At 51.0% G+C, this 17,745-nt stretch overlaps 1 protein-coding gene across 3 annotated transcripts in view; it reads left to right on the top strand.

The window, feature by feature from the left end:
* The first annotated feature begins 261 nt into the window (after positions 1–261).
* Positions 262–17,745, top strand: part of Lhx2 (LIM homeobox 2) — a 28,778-nt gene continuing 11,294 nt past the window's right edge. Inside the window, exons 1-3 of one of the 3 annotated variants that reach the window (XM_041675259.1) lie at positions 262–856; positions 14,292–14,494; positions 15,391–15,794. In XM_041675259.1, the coding sequence (XP_041531193.1) occupies positions 14,295–14,494; positions 15,391–15,794 (604 nt within the window). In that variant the 5' untranslated portion in view covers positions 262–856; positions 14,292–14,294. Of the gene's footprint in view, positions 857–981; positions 1,063–12,112; positions 12,890–14,291; positions 14,495–15,390; positions 15,795–17,745 lie in introns of those variants that run through there. The other 2 variants (XM_041675260.1, XM_041675258.1) reach the window with 2 other exon arrangements.

The raw sequence follows: 17,745 nt of genomic DNA, 5'->3' as shown, positions 1-17,745 counted from the left end.
AACAGAGGGGGAAAGTGGTAACGAGTTGGGGGTGGGGGGCGTAGAAATGTGAGGGAGGGAGAAAATGGTGAGAATGAGCAAGAGGCAAGGGGTAAGAGAGGCAGTCCTACCTTGGAAGAACTGGGGACACAGGGAGGGTTCCAGGGAGGACAGGAGACTAGACAAGAGATCTACAGACGCCGCCGGGGATGGATGGAGACGGAGGGAGGCGGGTCGAGCCAAACGGGGAGCAGGGCCAGCAAAGCCGGTGACGGGGGGGGGGGGGGGAGGCGGGGGGCGGGGAGCGAGGAGCCCAGCGGGCACGGGACGGCAGCGGGCGGGGCGCGCCCAGGCCAGGACGCTGCGGCGCGGTCGCCTCCTCCGGGCGCTCCTGCCGGCCCCGCAGGCCCCGCCAGAACCCGCAGCCTAATGACCGCGGTCCATCCGAGCCCATTCAAGGCGGCCGTCAGCTGGCAGCGCGGGGCTCGCGGGGACGGCGCGCCGCAGCCAGAGTGGCAGCTCACGGGGCTCCGCGGGCCCTGATTGACTTGTCAGCCCAGGCGAGCCAACAGCCTCTCCGATTGCTGTGCCGCCCGGACTCCCGGGCTGGCCCCTCAGGCTGGAGCGCCCCGCCGGCCCCAGGAGGGAGCCCCTGGTCCCCCGGCTCGCTCCTCGGCGCCCCTCTCCGGTCTCCTGCGGGCATCGCCAGGCCCCGGGGCTGCCCTCCTCCCGGTCCCCTCCTCTGGGCACCGTGCCAGTCCCGCCAGTGCTCACCCTGCTGCTGCCCCCCAGTCCTGCACCTCCGCCCCCCGCGCCCCGGCCCTGGCCCAGGGCTGCCCGCAGAGTCTGCCACACCCGCTGCCGAGGGCTCACCAAGGTAAGAGTCGCAGGGTCCGGGAGGGCTCCTTGCAAGGCGCTGGGCTGGGTCACCGCGGGCACCCTCAGGTCGGCATAGAATCTTCCGCTGCCAACAGCCAGAAACCTGCGAGGGCCTTCCAGGGACACGAGATGAATTGTGGATTGAGACCCTGGAAAGAACTGGGTGATAGTTACCAGTCCTGGGAGTGAAGTGTCTGGCTTTCGGTACGGAGCCCTAGAGTCCTCGTCTTTTAAGGAATTCTCTTCCTCTCTCTCTACCATCTCTTGGTCTCTGAAGTCACCATTTCCTGATGTCTCTAGAGGAATTACCCCCTTTTCTTCTCCTTTCCCTAAGCAAGAAGTGGGTCTCTATTTCTTTTCCCAAAAGTCTATTTTCTCTCCTTCCCGGTTTAAAAAGGCTTGTTCCTTCTTTCTCACTCCTCAATTTAAAAAGTATTTCTCTCTGACCACTCCGTCGGCAGCACCCTCCCATGTTGAAGACTACACGCTCTTTTCTGTTACCCCTTTGCCCCCACTTAATTAGATATGCAGTTCGGGTCTTTAACTCTGGACAGGGGACCTGGTGTTTTTCTGGTGTGGGGGCAACGCAGAGAGACTTTTCACTCAAAGCCGGGTACCAGCCGTCCATCTCTGCCAGAACGAAGACAGCTGCCCAGCCTCAGTCAGGTGCAGGAGCATTCTCTTCCAAGGGGCAAGAAGGAAAGACTTTACCCTCAAACAAAGAATTAAGACCAAGGGAGCCTGTTCTAGCACCTTCCAAGGGGGAAGCCTTTCAACCTTAGGACAGTGGGCTACACCTAGCTTCCCTCCTGCACCCCTTAACTTTAAAGTAGTTTAATGAACACACAGAAATCATTTGTTTTTCATTGCGTGGTGAACAGTCTACAAAGAGAACTCGGAAAGGAAGGAGAGAGCCTTATCTCTGATCCCAGCAATTAGTTCCCTGGGATGAGGTGGGGGGGACAACCCCGGAGCCTCAGTTCTTCAGACACAAAAGCATTTAGATCGCTTTAGACCGGTTAATCCTGAGTCTGGCTCGGGTCTCTTTTGTTTCCCAACTCCATTGTGGGTTTTGTGCAGTTTCTCTGTGTTCGAGTGATTGACTAGCCAATGGATGGTAATTATCCAAATGTCCCCTCTGTCCTTTGACTGACTTCTCTGTATTATGGGCAACTGTCATGCATTCTGTCATTCCATATCATATTACACGTATTATCATATGAAGTCCCCCCTCCCTCCTTTAAAGACGGGAGCCTCGGCCCAGATGCTGCTGCTTTCAGAAAGAAGAGTCCCCGAATAATTTGTGCTGATCACAGTTTGCAATACAGAGCAGGGGACTCTGGAGATGGGAGGTTTTGCAGGTAATTTTTTTTCCAGGTTGGGGGTTGTGGTGGTCTCTGGTGTTGAGGTTCTAAGAATTTGTACTGGGAACTCGAAACAGTTTTGCCAGATGTATTCTTTGGGTCACATCCCCAAAGTATTGAATGGATCTGTGGGTTCCCTTATGGAGAAACTTGGAAACAGTTTTCTGAACCCTGAATATGAGAAAATTCTACGCAAACGGTTCCTTGTGGGGTAACTAGATCACAGTGGCACATGCTCAGGAAACCGGCCCTGAGGATCCTGTGGCCCTTCACTTGGACCCTTGCCCTAGTTTGCTGCCAAGCAGATTGGGGGTGGAAAAACCAGCTGTATATATTTCAAATCGTTGCATGGTTGGAGAAGGAACCAGCTTTTCTTGCAATGCTTTTGCACAGTAAACTTAGTGCCCTTTGGTGCAATTGTGTGTGCCATCACTTAAGAGGAAGGCAGGATTTATAACAAGGAGGTTTCGCACACAGAGACTCTGGGGTCCTCTGAATCTGTGGGCAGGACTAAGCCTTTCTTCTGCTAAAATGTGTAAAAAAAAAAAGGTGTTTTATTATTGCAATGGATATGAAGTGCTGCCCAGATGTACAGCCTTGCAGTTAATCACCATGTTCTTCATCAAATATATGAGCAATAAATTCTCCAGAAAGAGCTCTCTGTCTCTCTCTGTCTCTCTCTCTGTCTCTCTCTCTCTCTCTCTCTCTCTCTCTCTCTGTGTGTGTGTGTGTGTGTGCGTGTGTGTGTGTGTGTGTGTGTGTAAATGGATGGATAGATGGATGCAGAGAGAGAGAGCAGCTCACACTTTTAAGACCACCGAAAGAGACAAACTGTTTTATGGGAAGCTTGATATACTTACTGCTAAAGATGCTTTGAATTTTTCAATGATCAAATATACATGATCAAGCTGTGCATGTTAGGGTGCGAGGTATGTTGACGGTCAATGGCTATTGATCAGGCTGTTAAGTATTTCTGCTCAGTTTTAGAACTATAGATAGATCCCAGATGATTTAAATAATTGGATAACTAAGAAACTAGCATTCAGTTTCTTTGGCAAAGGGAAATGGCTAGTCAATTGAATAACATCCCTATGGTTGCTTAACACTCGTCTGGAAAAAAAAGAAAAGAAGAGAAAAAACTTAAAAAATAGAAATTTTATTAGCATACATGTTCAAGAATGAAGTAAAAATATTCCAAATCTCTTATTTGGAGTCTGCCCAGAGCAATTTACTTTAATGTGACCCAGCCTTGTTCACAGGCTCAGAGTTTACATCACTCTGTCTGTCAATCCATCTCTCTGTTGCACACACACAACACACACACAGACACACTCACAATTTTGCAACCAGTTTTGACCCACACTGATGCACCAAGGAAGAAATGGGGAGGGAACCATTTTGGGGGGTAGGATCTAAAGTCCTCCACCCCTTCTGCTTAGGAACCAAGCTAACTAACCACATGAATTTCCCCCATTAACAAATTTCTCATTAATCTATAGATTTATTTAGAAAGGTGTGGAGGAGTGGAGGATGAAGGTTCAAAGATAATCTCTAGTTGGTTTGGAAAAATATCATCCATAACACTCAGACCCTCCCCTTTTCCCTCCTTTATTCCCTCTCCTGCCTCTCCTAGTCTCTTTCTTTTCCCTGTTTTTCTCTCATTTTGCTCTCTAAAAATTAAAAGTGGGCTTGAGAGAAGGAGTTGCTTTGCATCAAACATTTAGGGAGAGGAGAAGGGAGTGAAAATTAACTTTTAAATTTTTATTGTTATATAGCAATTTTATTTATAACCATCCAATTAGCTATTTTGTAAGATAATAATATTTACAAAAATATGCTCTCACCCAGCCTGGAAAACTTCAGCAGCAAACAGCAAACAAGATTGATGGTTGGGATTCGTTTCATACCTCAAAAAGACAGAGTGGAGAGTTTTAGATTTTTTTTTCTGTCTGCAAAATATTCTTTTCCAGCTATATACCCCTCACCAGAAGAGCTCAGACATCCCTGTGGACAAATCCCCCTTGAGATGGAACTAAAATTGGTTTCTCTCTCTCTCTCTCTCTCTCCTCTCTCTCTCTCTCTCTCTCTCTCTCTCTCTCTCTCTCTCTCTCTCTCGTGTGTGTGTGTGTGTGTGTGTGTGTGTGTGTGTGTGTGTGTGTCCAAAAAATAAGTTGCTCCACCCTGAAATGGACGAATCAGCCCTGATTGGGTGGACATGCCCTTTCACCTCATTGTGTCTGACCTATCACTTAATTAATCTCTCCCAGCCGCAGAGCTGTTGACAATACCAACGATAAGCAGTATTTGGAACAAAGCAGGAAGCTTTTTAAAAGAAGGAGCCACAATGAGGTTTGAGGCTCTTAAAGCCATGTAAATCATCAGTTTTGGATTTGAATGTCAGAAACGGTCCTATATTTGCTAGAAACTTCCTGTGCTTTTCTTAGCCACTGACGTCTATGCAGATTGGTCCCTTCTCTCTCTTCTCTGCTTCTGTCTTGCTGTCTTCTGCCTCTGGATCCATGCTTGTTTTCCTGAAAATTGTTCTTTGCTTCTTAGCCTTGTCTTGCATGCCTCGAATCCTATTTTATGCCATTAGGGCTATCAAGGTGGTCAGCTTCAGAGGCTTTGAGTGACAAAATATTGACTTCGTTGGCTAGTACCTATGAACATTTGTGCTGGAGGCACCTTGGTGACATGCAGAGGATAGTTCATTAATTAAACAACTTGCTAATTGCTGCTTGAATTACTATATAGAGAAAATGAAACAGGTTTATAAAAGATGACAATTTGAGGAATTCATTTTTTTGCTGGAAAGATTTTTATAAACAGGTCCTAGAAACTGCTGCCTTTACTCACCATCAACGGTTCAAGCGGGCTTTAGTTAATGGTAATATATGATCTGGGACCCTTAGCCGAGGCCTGACTGATGGGAGAGCTTCGCTGGGTCTGGTGCAGGTGGCACTGTTTAATAAGCATGGGAAGAGTGGATAATGTACTGCTTGCAAAGAGAAGTAAATGCAAAATAGATCGCTCTAATTATGGCTGCTCCTAGAAATGGAGCTGTATGCTGAACTGGTCAACTGATGGGGAAGTTTCAAGCAGACCCAATTGTCCCCTGTCTTTTTTTCTTATTCACTTTTGAGGGTGACACAGTGGTTTGAAAGTCAATTTGGATGAGCTCATCTAACTCCAAACAAGCACGAATTAAAGAACCGAGTCTGCCATCCTATGAATGTCTGCCTTAACTGTCTAGGACCCCTTTTTTTGAAGGGTCAGCTTTGGTGCTAGTATAGGGCTCTCTGAACATTTCTTCCAACCAGAGATCCTTGTGATCTCATTGCAAACTAGTTTTGATATTTCATAGTAAGGTGTCAGAGATTTTGTTTTTGTTTTGTTTGAATCTCTTTATGCTTGAAAAAATAAGTCTATAGGAAATCAAAGTGTGAATACTTAAGCAAACAGAATTTCCCATATACCTGCAAGGGCTCTAATGATTTCCATTCACGCAAAGATAAAAAATGGGACATTAGTTGTTTTAATTAATGGAAGAATAAAAATGCTGGGGGAGGTGCCTAGGGGCTGGTCTTCAGCTGAAGCATCTGTGGGAAATGACTCATTTCTCACCTAAAGAGACAATGGCAACTTTTCTGAACAGCTAATCAGACTTGGGGAAGTTGAGCTGGGGATGGGAAAGGGTCTTGCTAAGAGCTCTGGATAAGATGATAGTCATGTTAGCCATTTTCTCTCCCAAATTCACTTTTCCAGTTGGAAAAATGCCTGGATCCACACTAAAAAGAGAAAGTGTCTGGATTCATAAGGAAGGTGTAATTTGGGTTGAAGCCTAGTGTGATCTGTGATGGTAAAACCATGTAGAAGCTGAAGAACCCAAAGCAGTGTTCCCCAGCTAGGAAGACAGAAAGGGTGGGTTGAATTGCTGTGCTATTGGTGGGGTGACTGTAGCAGAGGTGCCAGTTTGTGGGTACAGTGTCTTGGACTTTGTTGGGGGAATCCAGGGAGAAACCAGGCCCAGAATCTTGAAGCAAAACCTCTTTCTGTTCTATGGAAATATTTAGCAACCCCACCTTCAGGCTAGTGAGCCATGGCGGACACTAGAATCTATTAATGCTGCTGTGTGTGAAGCTTATAAAAGATTTATAGAGAAACTTGTCTTCAAAATGGAGTTTAGGGTGCCTTGCATTCTGAGAGGGAGGAAGAGATGCTTCTGAATAAAGAAAGGCTGGTGGGAAATATTTCCAGTATCAAGTGTGTGGAAGTGGAAGGGTTGCCGGCCACCTGGTGCTTTCTACTTCCTTCCCCATGGCCACCACACTGCCTGCTTTCTCCAGCAGAGTACTCCTGATTCCTCATTTAAGCAACTTTGGTTGCTTGTGTGAGAAAATTTAAAGCTCTCTCTCTCTCTCTCTCTCTCTCTCTCTCTCTGTGTGTGTGTGTGTGTGTGTGTGTGTGTGTGTGTGTGTGTAGATTTGCAGAGCAGGGGGTAGTAAAATGTCCTTTCTAGAACTGGTTGTTATTCTGGACTAGATTAAAAAGAACTGACTACTATAGCTAGATGCAAGCTATAGTTGTAGCTCATGAAATATAAGGAAAATCTCTTGTTGCAATATTCACTTTCCTTTTTATTTCAGGGCAGGGTATACCTTTTTGTGGAAATTAGCTGGAGAGGGTGGGAATGCAGTTAGCTATTGTGTATTTTGTTGCAATTATTCTTTAAGAATAGTTTGATCTGACAGATTTATATTGTTGGCAGTGTGATTTGAGGAAGGCCCAGATAAAACTTTCCACACCCTAATCAATAATGGTAAATTGTTTTTGCTGAAGGTAAACAATGTCTGACCTAGAATTCCTATTTCTCTTACCAATTCCCTGCAATAAAATTGAACATTTTGTCACCACTTTGAGAAACACTGCCAAACACCTTAAAACACATGTCACATGCCAGCAGCCCCTCATTTTCCTCCTCCGGGAGTTTCTACATCTGGAACCATAATCATAGATAAAAACCTTGACAAAATTGCACCTGAGCACATTCCTCTCTGCAGTCCTTACTTTCTCATAACATTTAATACAATATTAATACCTGCTACTGAAAGGCGGGAGGGGGGACAGAGCTGCCAACCTTCATGTTTCCTAATGCATCAGGTTCAAACCTGAAATTCACACTTCGTGTTTCATTTTAAGTTCAGTGCATTTAATAGGACTCAACAGAGAGAGAGAGAGAGAGAGAGAGAGAGAGAGAGAGAGAGAGCGCGCCCTGGTTAGTGCCCCAACCTTCTTAGCTGATGCCCAGGGAGGCAATTTCAGAATTGTTCAGGTTGTTGCAGGGAGAAGAGGAGGAAGAACTGTACTCCTATCTGCTTGTCATGGGCCAAGCTACTTCTCTGTTCTAATGTCACAGACATGGTGCTCCTCTTGGAAATAATGAGGGTCTCATTGACTTATATTGTCAATACTGGTGATCAGCAGATCTCTAGTGTGGTATGACCAAAGCGATGAGCCGATTTCATAAAGAAAAGAGCCATGCCTGAGCAGATTTGCGGCTGCAAACAACCTTGCCCATCAGCATAAAGCAGACTCCCCCCTTCCCAGAACAAGCGCCCCCCCACAAGCCTGGGAATAGAGGACATTGAGGTACAGGGCTTTTCTACCATCCCTGTGACCCTCACCCCACCATTTCCTGGTGCTGCCTGCTCTCCACATTCCTTTGCCTGGTGGGGGAAATCATCATTTCACTTTTCTACTCTATAAGCAAGAAGCAGAGGTTAGAAAGAAGGGAAAGTGCAGGAAGCCTTCCCCAATGGGGTCTCCTAGGGGTTTGCAGGGCTTAGCCTGGAGACTGATTTTCAGATGTTGGTGGATTTGTTTAATTGATGCTCTCAAAACAGATCAGGCCTCCTCCCTCTTAAAATGTAAGCGTCCAGGTTTCTGAAATGAGTAACCAGCATCAGTATCAGTAACAGACAGACAGACAGAGAAAGAGAACTATTTTTCCTGAGCAAGACCCATTTTAGTAAGGAGTATAATTTGCTGAATGGTACAAGCCAGCCTGGAGAAGTTAGGCTTTACACAGGGAATGGGCTCAACAGCGATGGGCCACTGGCCCTATGACTGCCGCAAACAGCTTTAAGAGAACAGTCCTTTCCGCTGTGAGGCCGGGAAGAAATGTTGGCAAAGCCTCTTTCTCCCCCACAGTTGTCATTCGAGAGGTTTCTGAAGCCCTAAATCCCAGCTCCATCCTCAGAGTTTGAGCAATCCTTCGGTACTACCCAAGCCCTGAGCCCCAGGCTGGAGAGTCTGGGGCCAAGAGGGGCGGTTCCCCTGCTCGGAGCCCTTCCGGGATTGCTCCCCAGTCCGAGGTTTGCTCTATCTGCCTTTCCCTCCGGGGAGACTCCAAAGGCTGCAGAAATCTGGGCGCCTGCTTGCTCGCTTGTCAAAAAGCAAACTGTCTTCACATACTCCAAGAGTAACATCCCTGCCTAGGAAGAGGAAGGAAGAGGCAAAATAAATAAAACCAGTTAATGTTGTAGTTAACTTGCAAATCAAGTAAATCTGTTGGTGCCGTATTTGAGAAATAAACCACGAGAGCGTCACAGCAAACACACACTTCTGAACGTCTTCATTTTGATTTAATGGTATATCAGCGTCAACTATCGCTTCCTCTGCTGGTACACTCGGCCTGATGCCGCGGGAGGAGGGTGCCCATGTTTATCACCGAGTGAGATGACTAATTACACCTTGTCAATCACCGGCTATGAAGACATAAAACCAGCGCGCACAATGAAATAGTTGCCTGCAGCGTCAATTAGTTGGCGATTCGGAGGGTATTTGCGTGGCCCTGCTTTGGCCGTCTCTAATAACGGGACGGAGCTCCGGGAACAGCTAGCAGATCAATCACCCTGGTTCCGCTGCGACCAGCGCCCTCCTCCTCTTCTCCCCTTCTCCCCTCCTCCGGCCTGGCCTCACTTTCTCCCAGCGCTGGGCGCTTCCTCCCTCCGCGGCCCGGGCTTGGCGGCGCCGTCAGCCCCGGGAGCCCCGGGAAGTTTGCGCGCGGATTCTCTGCGGCCGGCAGCCGGCAGCCCGGCAGTCTTTGGGGAGCGCCGGGGCTGGTGGCCCTTTTGTTGGAGAAGGCGTGGAAGGAGAGCTTTTGTTCTGAGTTAGTCACGGTGGCCGGCTGGAGGCTGCTACCTCATTATGCGCCGGGTCTGCTAGTCTTCGGGGAAGCAGATGGTGGGGAGGTAGGCAGCGGCGACAGTGGCCAGACCTGAATCCGGTTCACCTGTCACCTTCCACAAAACGGGAGTACCTAGAGTACCGGAAGCTGAGGATGCTTTACCCCTGGCCGATGGAGGGGGTCGAGGGGCCGCTCTTCCGTGCCTCTGTGAATAGCCCAGTTACCTGTCCTTGCCTGATTCCTCCACCCCACCTCCTGCCTCTCCCTAGGCTGCGTCTCCTAGCACTGTGTAAATGTCACTCACGTGTCAGGATCTGTGTTTACAGCCTGTTCCTCGCCTTGCTCAGTCTCCGAGAACAGGGCAAAGCAGTTGCGCGATGTCCCCCAGTGATTAGCAAAGTTAGCGGCCTCTGAACTCAGGGCCGGGGTGCCCAGATGCCGACCCGCTGCGGGAGATGTGCTTGAGCCTCTAACTGAAGTGTTCGCGTCCCTTTAGGACGCGGAGGGATAAATAAGAGAAGCGCCCAGGGTGGCGATCCCAACGGCCGGAGAGTTCAGGCCAAGGACTGCTGGGAATTGCTGGTCAGAGAGATGGGTAACGAATGGTGTGATTCTGTTTATGGGTATAGATCCCTGTTTCCTGGGTAGCTCTGTAAAGATAGTCACAGAGCACACACCCTTCCAAGTTTCCAAGGTGCGAAGCAGCCCCTTGAACCCAGCCAGCACCAAGGACATACACTCTAAGCTTGTTTTTAAAAGTTTTCTACCCCTTTGAGGGACATCCTAATGAATCCTTGTGAATCTCAGATTCAAATTTCATTTCCTGCTTTTAAAAAGTAGTGTACCAGGTACCCCAATATAACATGCTTGTATATTCCTAGAGGTGACTGTGGGTCAGAATTTATGCAGGCACTGAATTTGAATGTGTGAAATGGACATTCCTGTCTTTATGCTGATGGTCTTTGCCTCAAGTTAGGACATCATTATGCGTGCAGTGTGTACACACTAAAGGAGAACTTGACGAATTTTTGCGAATATGCCTGGTAGGAACTCAGAGAAGATTGTTAGTGCTGGGTGTTCGGATGACTTCTTGGGTGTGATGTGCACCTGTAGACATCCCCTGTGCACTAGTGCTGCCTGTGGTTTTGCCAACAAAAATAAAATTCGTGCTGGCTTTATTGCCAAAAGATATGAACATGGACACAAACTTGGGCACCACAAGTGTAACTCATATTCATGTGCAAAAGCTTTGCACAGTTTGTGGAAAGTGTGTCTTCATGCTGCCCCAACTGTGTGCCCTGTGAGATAAACTGCAGAGGTCCTGGCTTCCCTTGGGTTGTGCCAGGCATGCAGACATTTCAGATTACATTTCTATGACCACCTCCCCCCCCCAATCACAGAGTATGAAAGCAGCTTGCCAAATAGATCCAGAAGAGTCTCTGTAACTGACTTGCCTTCTTTTTTCCCCCCCACTCAAAATCACTTTTTACTTCCTGAATCCCTGTTCACCAGACACCTGGCCATTGCTTTACATTCAGCCAAGAGATTCAGTTCAGGCTGGCAGCTGGGATTTGCTGGGTAGGCTTCGTTATTGTTGGTCCTTGGGCAACCAGGAGTCTGGGTGGGCCCAGATACCATAAGGTGTGTGTGTGTGTGTGTGTGTGTGTGTGTGTGTGTGTGGTGGCGGACTGTGCTAGTGGAATGGAATGCACCATAGAAAGAGAATGGACCTGTGGTCTTTGCCAAGTGTATTCCAGAGTGAGAAAGTTTTGAGTTGGAGAGGAAAAAGGGAACAATTAAGGAATTTGCTGAGTGCCTACTATGTTCCAGGCACTTTCCACGGAACTTTTCTTTCTTTCATGACACCCATACACCCCAAAGGAGGGGACGTTCTTGTTTCCCATTGAGAAAGTCAAACAGTCACTTTCTTGAGATCACATTGCACACACATGGGATAACTATGAACTCCTTGCTTCGCTTTCTGACTCTCTAAAGACCTACTTTACCCCTACTCTTCTAGACTGGAGAGACAAAGGGAAATCCAGAAGCTACAAGCTTGACCTGACGGAACAGTCCCTAGCTCACTTGGAGCAAGGATGTGCTGGCTGGCCCTCTGCTCATGGGAGTCAGTGCGCGAGCGTTTCCTAAGCCTGGTTCTCAGCAGGCCTGCGCCGCTGCCCCCACGTAGTCTGGAGAGCAGAGCCCAAAGCGGAGCTGGGCGGGAAGCAGTCTAAGGCTCTTGAAACTGTATTCTAGGCTTGTACACTTCCCTGGTCCTCCACCCCTGGTTCCAGAGGCAAAAGGGGAGAATGGAGACCTCCTCAAGCATTTTTTGGCTGCACTTTCTTAAGATAGAGACGACAGGAAAGGTTTAATTTTCCTTCCAGAAAAAACACAGGAAACTGTTAGCAGCTTAGAAACTCCAAACCCTGCGCTCTCCCTTCTCCCTCCCTTCCTCCTCCCCCTCCCGCCTCCTCCTCCAGCCTCGCCCACCAGCTCCCACCACCTCCTCTCCGTTCCTCTCCGCCTCTAGCCTCACCCCTCCCTCTGGGTCTCCCGCCTTCCCGGAGCACGCGCTGCCAAGGCCTGGGGCTCCGCGCGACCAATGGCACGGCTGCAGGACGTGATGTCAGGCGCGGCTGTAGAAAAGGCGCGGAGGCTTGCGCTGGCGCGGACTACAGAACCGAGGCTGAGCCCGGCGCGCGCTTGGAGAGGGCCCGCGGCTCCTCCTCCCACTCTGCTCCTCCTCTTTTTTCTCCTCCTCCACCTCCTCCTCTGTCGCCTCCTCCTCCTCCTTCTCCTCCTCCTCTTCTTCAATTCTCTGGGTGGCTCGGCTCAGCTCGCAGGCTTCGCAGAGACCCCTACTCCAATTCGCCTTTGGTTGGGTACACACCCCGAGGGGAAGGAGACGTCAAGGCATCTTGGCCGTCCCGAGCACCTGACTGCTCCTGGGTGAACCCCAACTGCAGCCGCCGCTTCCCGAGGCAGATTTTGCGCCCCTGATTTGCGCCCTGGGCGCCGGAGCCTAGTGAGCGATGCCCGCGGCGTAAAAGCGCCCGCTGCGGGCGCCGACCTCTGCCCTGGTCTCCCGCCCCCACCTCACCCTCTGACCTTGTGACCCTGGCTTCGGCGCCAAAGCTCAGGCACCCCACGATGTAGCTGCCCCCACGCCTCTGCGAGAGGCTTGCTGGCTCGCGGGGGCCCGGGGCCCGGAGCCTGGCCTGGGGGCACAGCCGAGCTCGGGCGGGGCCGGGGCCGCGGTGGAGATGCACCGGGCCGGTTAACGCCGGGAGCGCCAGGCAGCTGAGGCGGGGGGCAAGCCCTTCCTCGGGGCAGCCGCGTCCCCGGTCCCGCCGCGATGCTGTTCCACAGCCTGTCGGGCCCCGAGGTGCACGGGGTTATCGACGAGATGGACCGCAGAGCCAAGAGCGAGGCTCCGGCCATCAGCTCCGCCATCGACCGCGGCGACACGGAGACGGTAGGCGCGCGCGGCTGTGGAGTTGGGATTGAGAGCTGGGACCTAGCGTGGTCGGCCAGTGCCTCTTCTCCCCGAACTTTGGGGAGAGTCCTTAGAGACGCACGGGACCAATGCCGGGGATCCTTGGACAGGGTGCGAGGCCCTGGGAGCCAGGCTCAAAGGAAACCTGGCTACTGGAGCTGAGGAGGGAGTCAAGGTTGAAACTCAAATCTGGACCCAGAGGGTAGAGGAGAACATTCTCTGGAAGTGAAGGCCACACTCTTCTCCCCTCGCCCGGCGCTCCGGTCCACAGTCCTAATCCTTCACCACTCGGCTGCTGGCGCTACAGCAGGCGCCTCAGGAAAAGGGAGAACTGCTGGGAGCCCTGTGGCTCTGGCTGGTTTGCATCGCTTTCAGTCTCCTGACAGTCGGGCTCTCTCCCTAGCTCCGTTTCAGGGCCCTGGGACTTCTGGGCTAGCAATTTTCGTTGCTCGCGTCCTCGTACTTCTAGCTTGCCTAATTTGACCAGGCGATAGTTCGAAGTTCAGGCTCTGGCCTGGCTTCTCTGTACCTGGCTCCGCCGTCCCGGCCCCAAATAGCCTCCCCCGGGGCCCGACTAGCAGACGCTGAGCAGCGGCTGCAGAGTGACCTTTAGAAACAGAGGAGGTGGGAAGCCTGGCCCGTGCTTCTCCCTTTTAGAGGAGAGCCACAGCTCACTGACCTCCCGGTTTCCCCTGAACCCTTTCTGGATAAATGCCCCTGCTCCTCAGTTTGGTAAAAAAAAAGATTCGGATTGGGCCTGCCTTGCACACTCTTGGAAGGTGGCCCTATGTCCCTCTTAACCTCCCAAGACCCAAGCGGGACCCAGCTAGTGTGGCAGAGGAGCCCGAAGTTGCTGAACCTGCCCTGGCTGAAGGATCCTGAGCCTACTGAGGCTTGTGGCCAGGAACCTTGCCTGCTGCCCCTCTGAAGAGGAGTACATGTGTGTGTGTGCAGCAAGATTTTAATACTCACCTCACTTCATCCCTTAGCTCTTTCCTGGGAACGAGGGCTGGGATAAGCAGTTTAAGGAATTCCCTTGGAGAAATTGGGAGAAGAGCTCCCTCTATTCCAATATTTAAAGGCAGCAGGGGCATAGAGGGGCTAAGGGCTGGAGGGCAAGAATAGGGAGACCTAAGGCCTGAGATCAACTTAGAACTTGAAATTGGAGCTGCGGTTTGTCTGGGTGCTTTCCTGGAGCTGAGTGCGTAGCTTGGGCCCTTAGCTGCTCAGATTAGGCCTGTTAGATGGAGAAAATGGGCTGCCCTTCCAGACTGCCGCCTAGGTGAATTTCAAGGCTAGCCTGGGCCAAGGAAGGAGCTCGGGGCGGGTTTTCTCGGTGGGAGCACACTGCCGCTTACAGTGCTCTCTTCTCCCTTTGTAGACCATGCCGTCCATCAGCAGTGACCGAGCTGCGCTGTGTGCTGGCTGTGGGGGCAAGATCTCTGACAGATACTACCTGCTGGCAGTGGACAAGCAGTGGCACATGCGGTGCCTCAAGTGCTGTGAGTGCAAGCTCAACCTGGAGTCAGAGCTCACCTGCTTCAGCAAGGACGGCAGCATCTACTGTAAAGAAGACTACTACAGGTAGATCCTGCCCAGACCCCGCTGGCCTTAGGGACCGAATCGTCCATCTCCTTTTCTTTTGCTTCCAGTAGCGGTTGCCCTACCCAAGACCTTCTTTCTCCAAGCCAGCACCCACCAAATTTGACAACAACTTTCTACATTAGCAATTTGGGGTACTCATGGAAAGAATCATGACATATAAGAACAGAAAAGCTGGTTACCCCCCTCTCTGAGTTTAGGGCGCTTAAAAACTCAGCTTGGGTGGGGGAGGTCTTCACACTCCTTTCTCTTTTGAAGTTTCTTGACTCAACCAGAAGTGATAGAAATAGACACCCCAAAACTCTGGCAGCCTGGCTGATGTGGAACCAAGCTGGAGGGAGAAAGGACAGGCAGTAGTTCTGGGTCTTTGGGGGTGGGGGTGATAATAAAAGTTGGCCAGGGTTGAAGAACCTAGGTCCCTCTTTCTCCTCCCAGCATTAGAGTTAGGGCCTATTTATGTGTTCTCTCTGTGTCTCTGTCTCTGTTTCTCTCTTTCCCCATCTCTGTTTCTTCCAAATTACAGCGGTGTGTAAGATTCCCAGATGCTGGTCTGGAGGGCAGGGGCAAAGGTTGAGGAAGGGGTAAGTGAGGGAGAGTCTCCCCGTTCTAAGTAAAGTCTTTCTTAAGACTTGCTCAGGTTCTGAATAAAGTAGAATCTCTTGTGGGTATGAAAATGGTTAAGGAAAACTATTTCAGGTAGGCCAGGCCTGGGTTAAAATCTAGTTCCCTCTCTACTAATCCTCAGTCAAGTCCAGGCTGTCCATCTTGAGGAGCCCCCACCCCCAGCGGTAGCAGCAGCACCTGAAGGAGGAGTACAGGGATATGGGGGGATGTCCAACTATTTGTCCCCACAGCCCCTCCCTCCATGGTCCCTACAGGCGGTTCTCTGTACAGCGCTGTGCCCGCTGCCACCTGGGCATCTCGGCTTCAGAGATGGTGATGCGTGCTCGGGACTTGGTTTATCACCTCAATTGCTTCACATGCACCACGTGTAACAAGATGCTGACCACCGGCGACCACTTCGGCATGAAGGACAGCCTGGTCTATTGCCGCTTGCACTTCGAGGCACTGCTGCAGGGCGAATACCCGGCACACTTCAATCATGCCGACGTGGCGGCAGCCGCAGCTGCAGCCGCAGCAGCTAAGAGTGCAGGATTGGGCGCAGCCGGGGCTAACCCTCTGGGTCTTCCCTACTACAACGGTGTGGGCACTGTGCAGAAAGGGAGGCCGAGAAAGCGCAAGAGTCCAGGACCTGGGGCGGATCTGGCAGCCTACAACGCTGGTGAGTGCAAGACCGTCTGAAAACCCTGGCTACTTGGGGGGAAAGATTTCAGTGTGCTTGGCTTACAGCCGGTACTCTGGCCCCTGGCTTTGCAGGCCCTACTGCATCAGGATGCCTGGTAGAAGGGACGTTAGCCTTCTGGCTTTCAGTTGGTGCTCCTTTGATTTAAGTGCTAGGTGAGAAAGCTTTAGTTCATTGGTGATCCAGATGCAGGATCTTGTCGTTTAGGGATTGTATTTGGTTTGTCTAGCGCGCTTTGCTGTACAAAAAGTGCGGGAAAAGAAAGCAAGGCGGCAACGACACCAAACATGCTCAGAGTAGCGGAATGGCTGAGGGTAGGGAGGCTACCAGAGCTAGGCTGCGAGGGTCCCAAGAGAAAAGTCTGGTGGTGGCCATGGGCACCGTTGGGTTTGGCTTACAGCCCAGGGCGGCAGGCTTAGAGCTGTTACTTTCAAGGGCTCTGGGTCCCTCTGTCCAGCCGGATCCTGGGGCACCGCCAGGTCTCCGAGATTTCCCTTCCCCTTGTAGCAAGCAACCGAAGAAGCAGGAGCAGGCGGGTCCTCACAGTGGGCTGCGGGGGTCTCTATTCACATTTCTTTGAAGTGCGGCGCTTTCCTGTTGCACCCCCAAACCATTCCGACTCTGGGGGGGAAGGTGGCGGAGGTTCTAAAGGTCCCACAACAGCTCCCCGAAGTCCTCAGGGCCCGGGAAGGTTTAGGAACGTGCCTGGCTTCCGAACTAGTTTATTTGCAGTTATACCCCCTCTTAAGTCTGTAACAACAAATCGGATGCTGAGATTTTTTCCTCCTTTTCCCTCTAGTCTAAATTACAATATTGGGCGGGGGGTGAACAAAACCAAAACCATCCAAGTCTGTGTCTGCGGCCGGGGAAGGAAGAAATCAGGGCCCTTATGATTTTAAATAGCCCGAACTGCTTAGGTAGGGAAATGGGGGACAAGTGGAGTAGGTCATTTTTCCGCTCCAACGAAATTGCTGGTCCTGTGACCGATTGGGGAGGGGGGAATGCAACCCTCGGTTGGCTAAGTGATAAAGTGGTGATTGGTTCAGGGATTTGAAATTTCTCCGAAGCACTGCTAAAGAAGCCGTTCTTTAGAGCCCTAAAATAGAGTAGAATCGGCCCAGGCCCGTTTCGACCCAAGCCCAGCGGCCTCTAGGGTACATGGTGTGGAGTGGTCTGATTTTTTTTTTTTTTAACACACCAGGTAGCATCCGGTTGTGATTGTGCGAAAAGAGTGAGAGGCTCCGAGATTTAATTTTGCTTTTTGTTGCTCAGCCTTATTCTTCCCAGGAGGCAACGGGTAGATATAACTGGTAGCTGGGTTCCGGAGAGGCCCCTCTGTTACCTCATTTTTCTCTTTGACCCCCACATTCTTTCCTGTCTGTCCTTTCTGTTCTTTTCTTTCCGCCGAAGTGTTTCTAGTTTGTCTGCTCTTCTAGCGTGAGGGAGTCTTGGGCCTTGACCCGCCAGGACTCTCAGTCCAGGGAGGAGCGGCGTTCGGCTCACAGGCGCTGGCTGTGCGACTCACTTATTCGGAGCTACCGGGACTAAGTTGGGAAGAGAGGGTGATTCTTTTTGCTTGCCGAGTGCAGCCAGTTTTCAGATCTGTCTTTTGCCTCCTTCTTCTCCTGGAGCTGGCAGGAGAGAAATGGCTGCAATGAGTGCCGTGGGGCAGCTGGGGTTGTGTGAGGCGGTGGGTGAGGCTGTGGGCAGTGTGTGTGGAAAGGGAACGCGTGCTTCTGATTGCGAGGACACCAGTTTGCTTGTGCAAGCGCCCCGCAGCCAGGGGCCAGACACAAATGGATACTTTGGAAAGCCGCGCTCGGGTAGACGGTCTTGCCGAGGGAGATGGAGCTGGGCACTTGATGGGAAGGGGCGCAGCGAGGGTCCCTGGGTTTGGGGTCCGTGGGAGGGCGACCCAAGCTTCGGGTCG

Source organism: Microtus oregoni, unplaced genomic scaffold, assembly GCF_018167655.1.
Source record: "Microtus oregoni isolate MIOR12 unplaced genomic scaffold, Mior012 000025F_ref0000491, whole genome shotgun sequence".
NCBI lineage: Eukaryota > Metazoa > Chordata > Mammalia > Rodentia > Cricetidae > Microtus > Microtus oregoni.
This window is presented reverse-complemented; position numbering and strand designations above follow the sequence as displayed.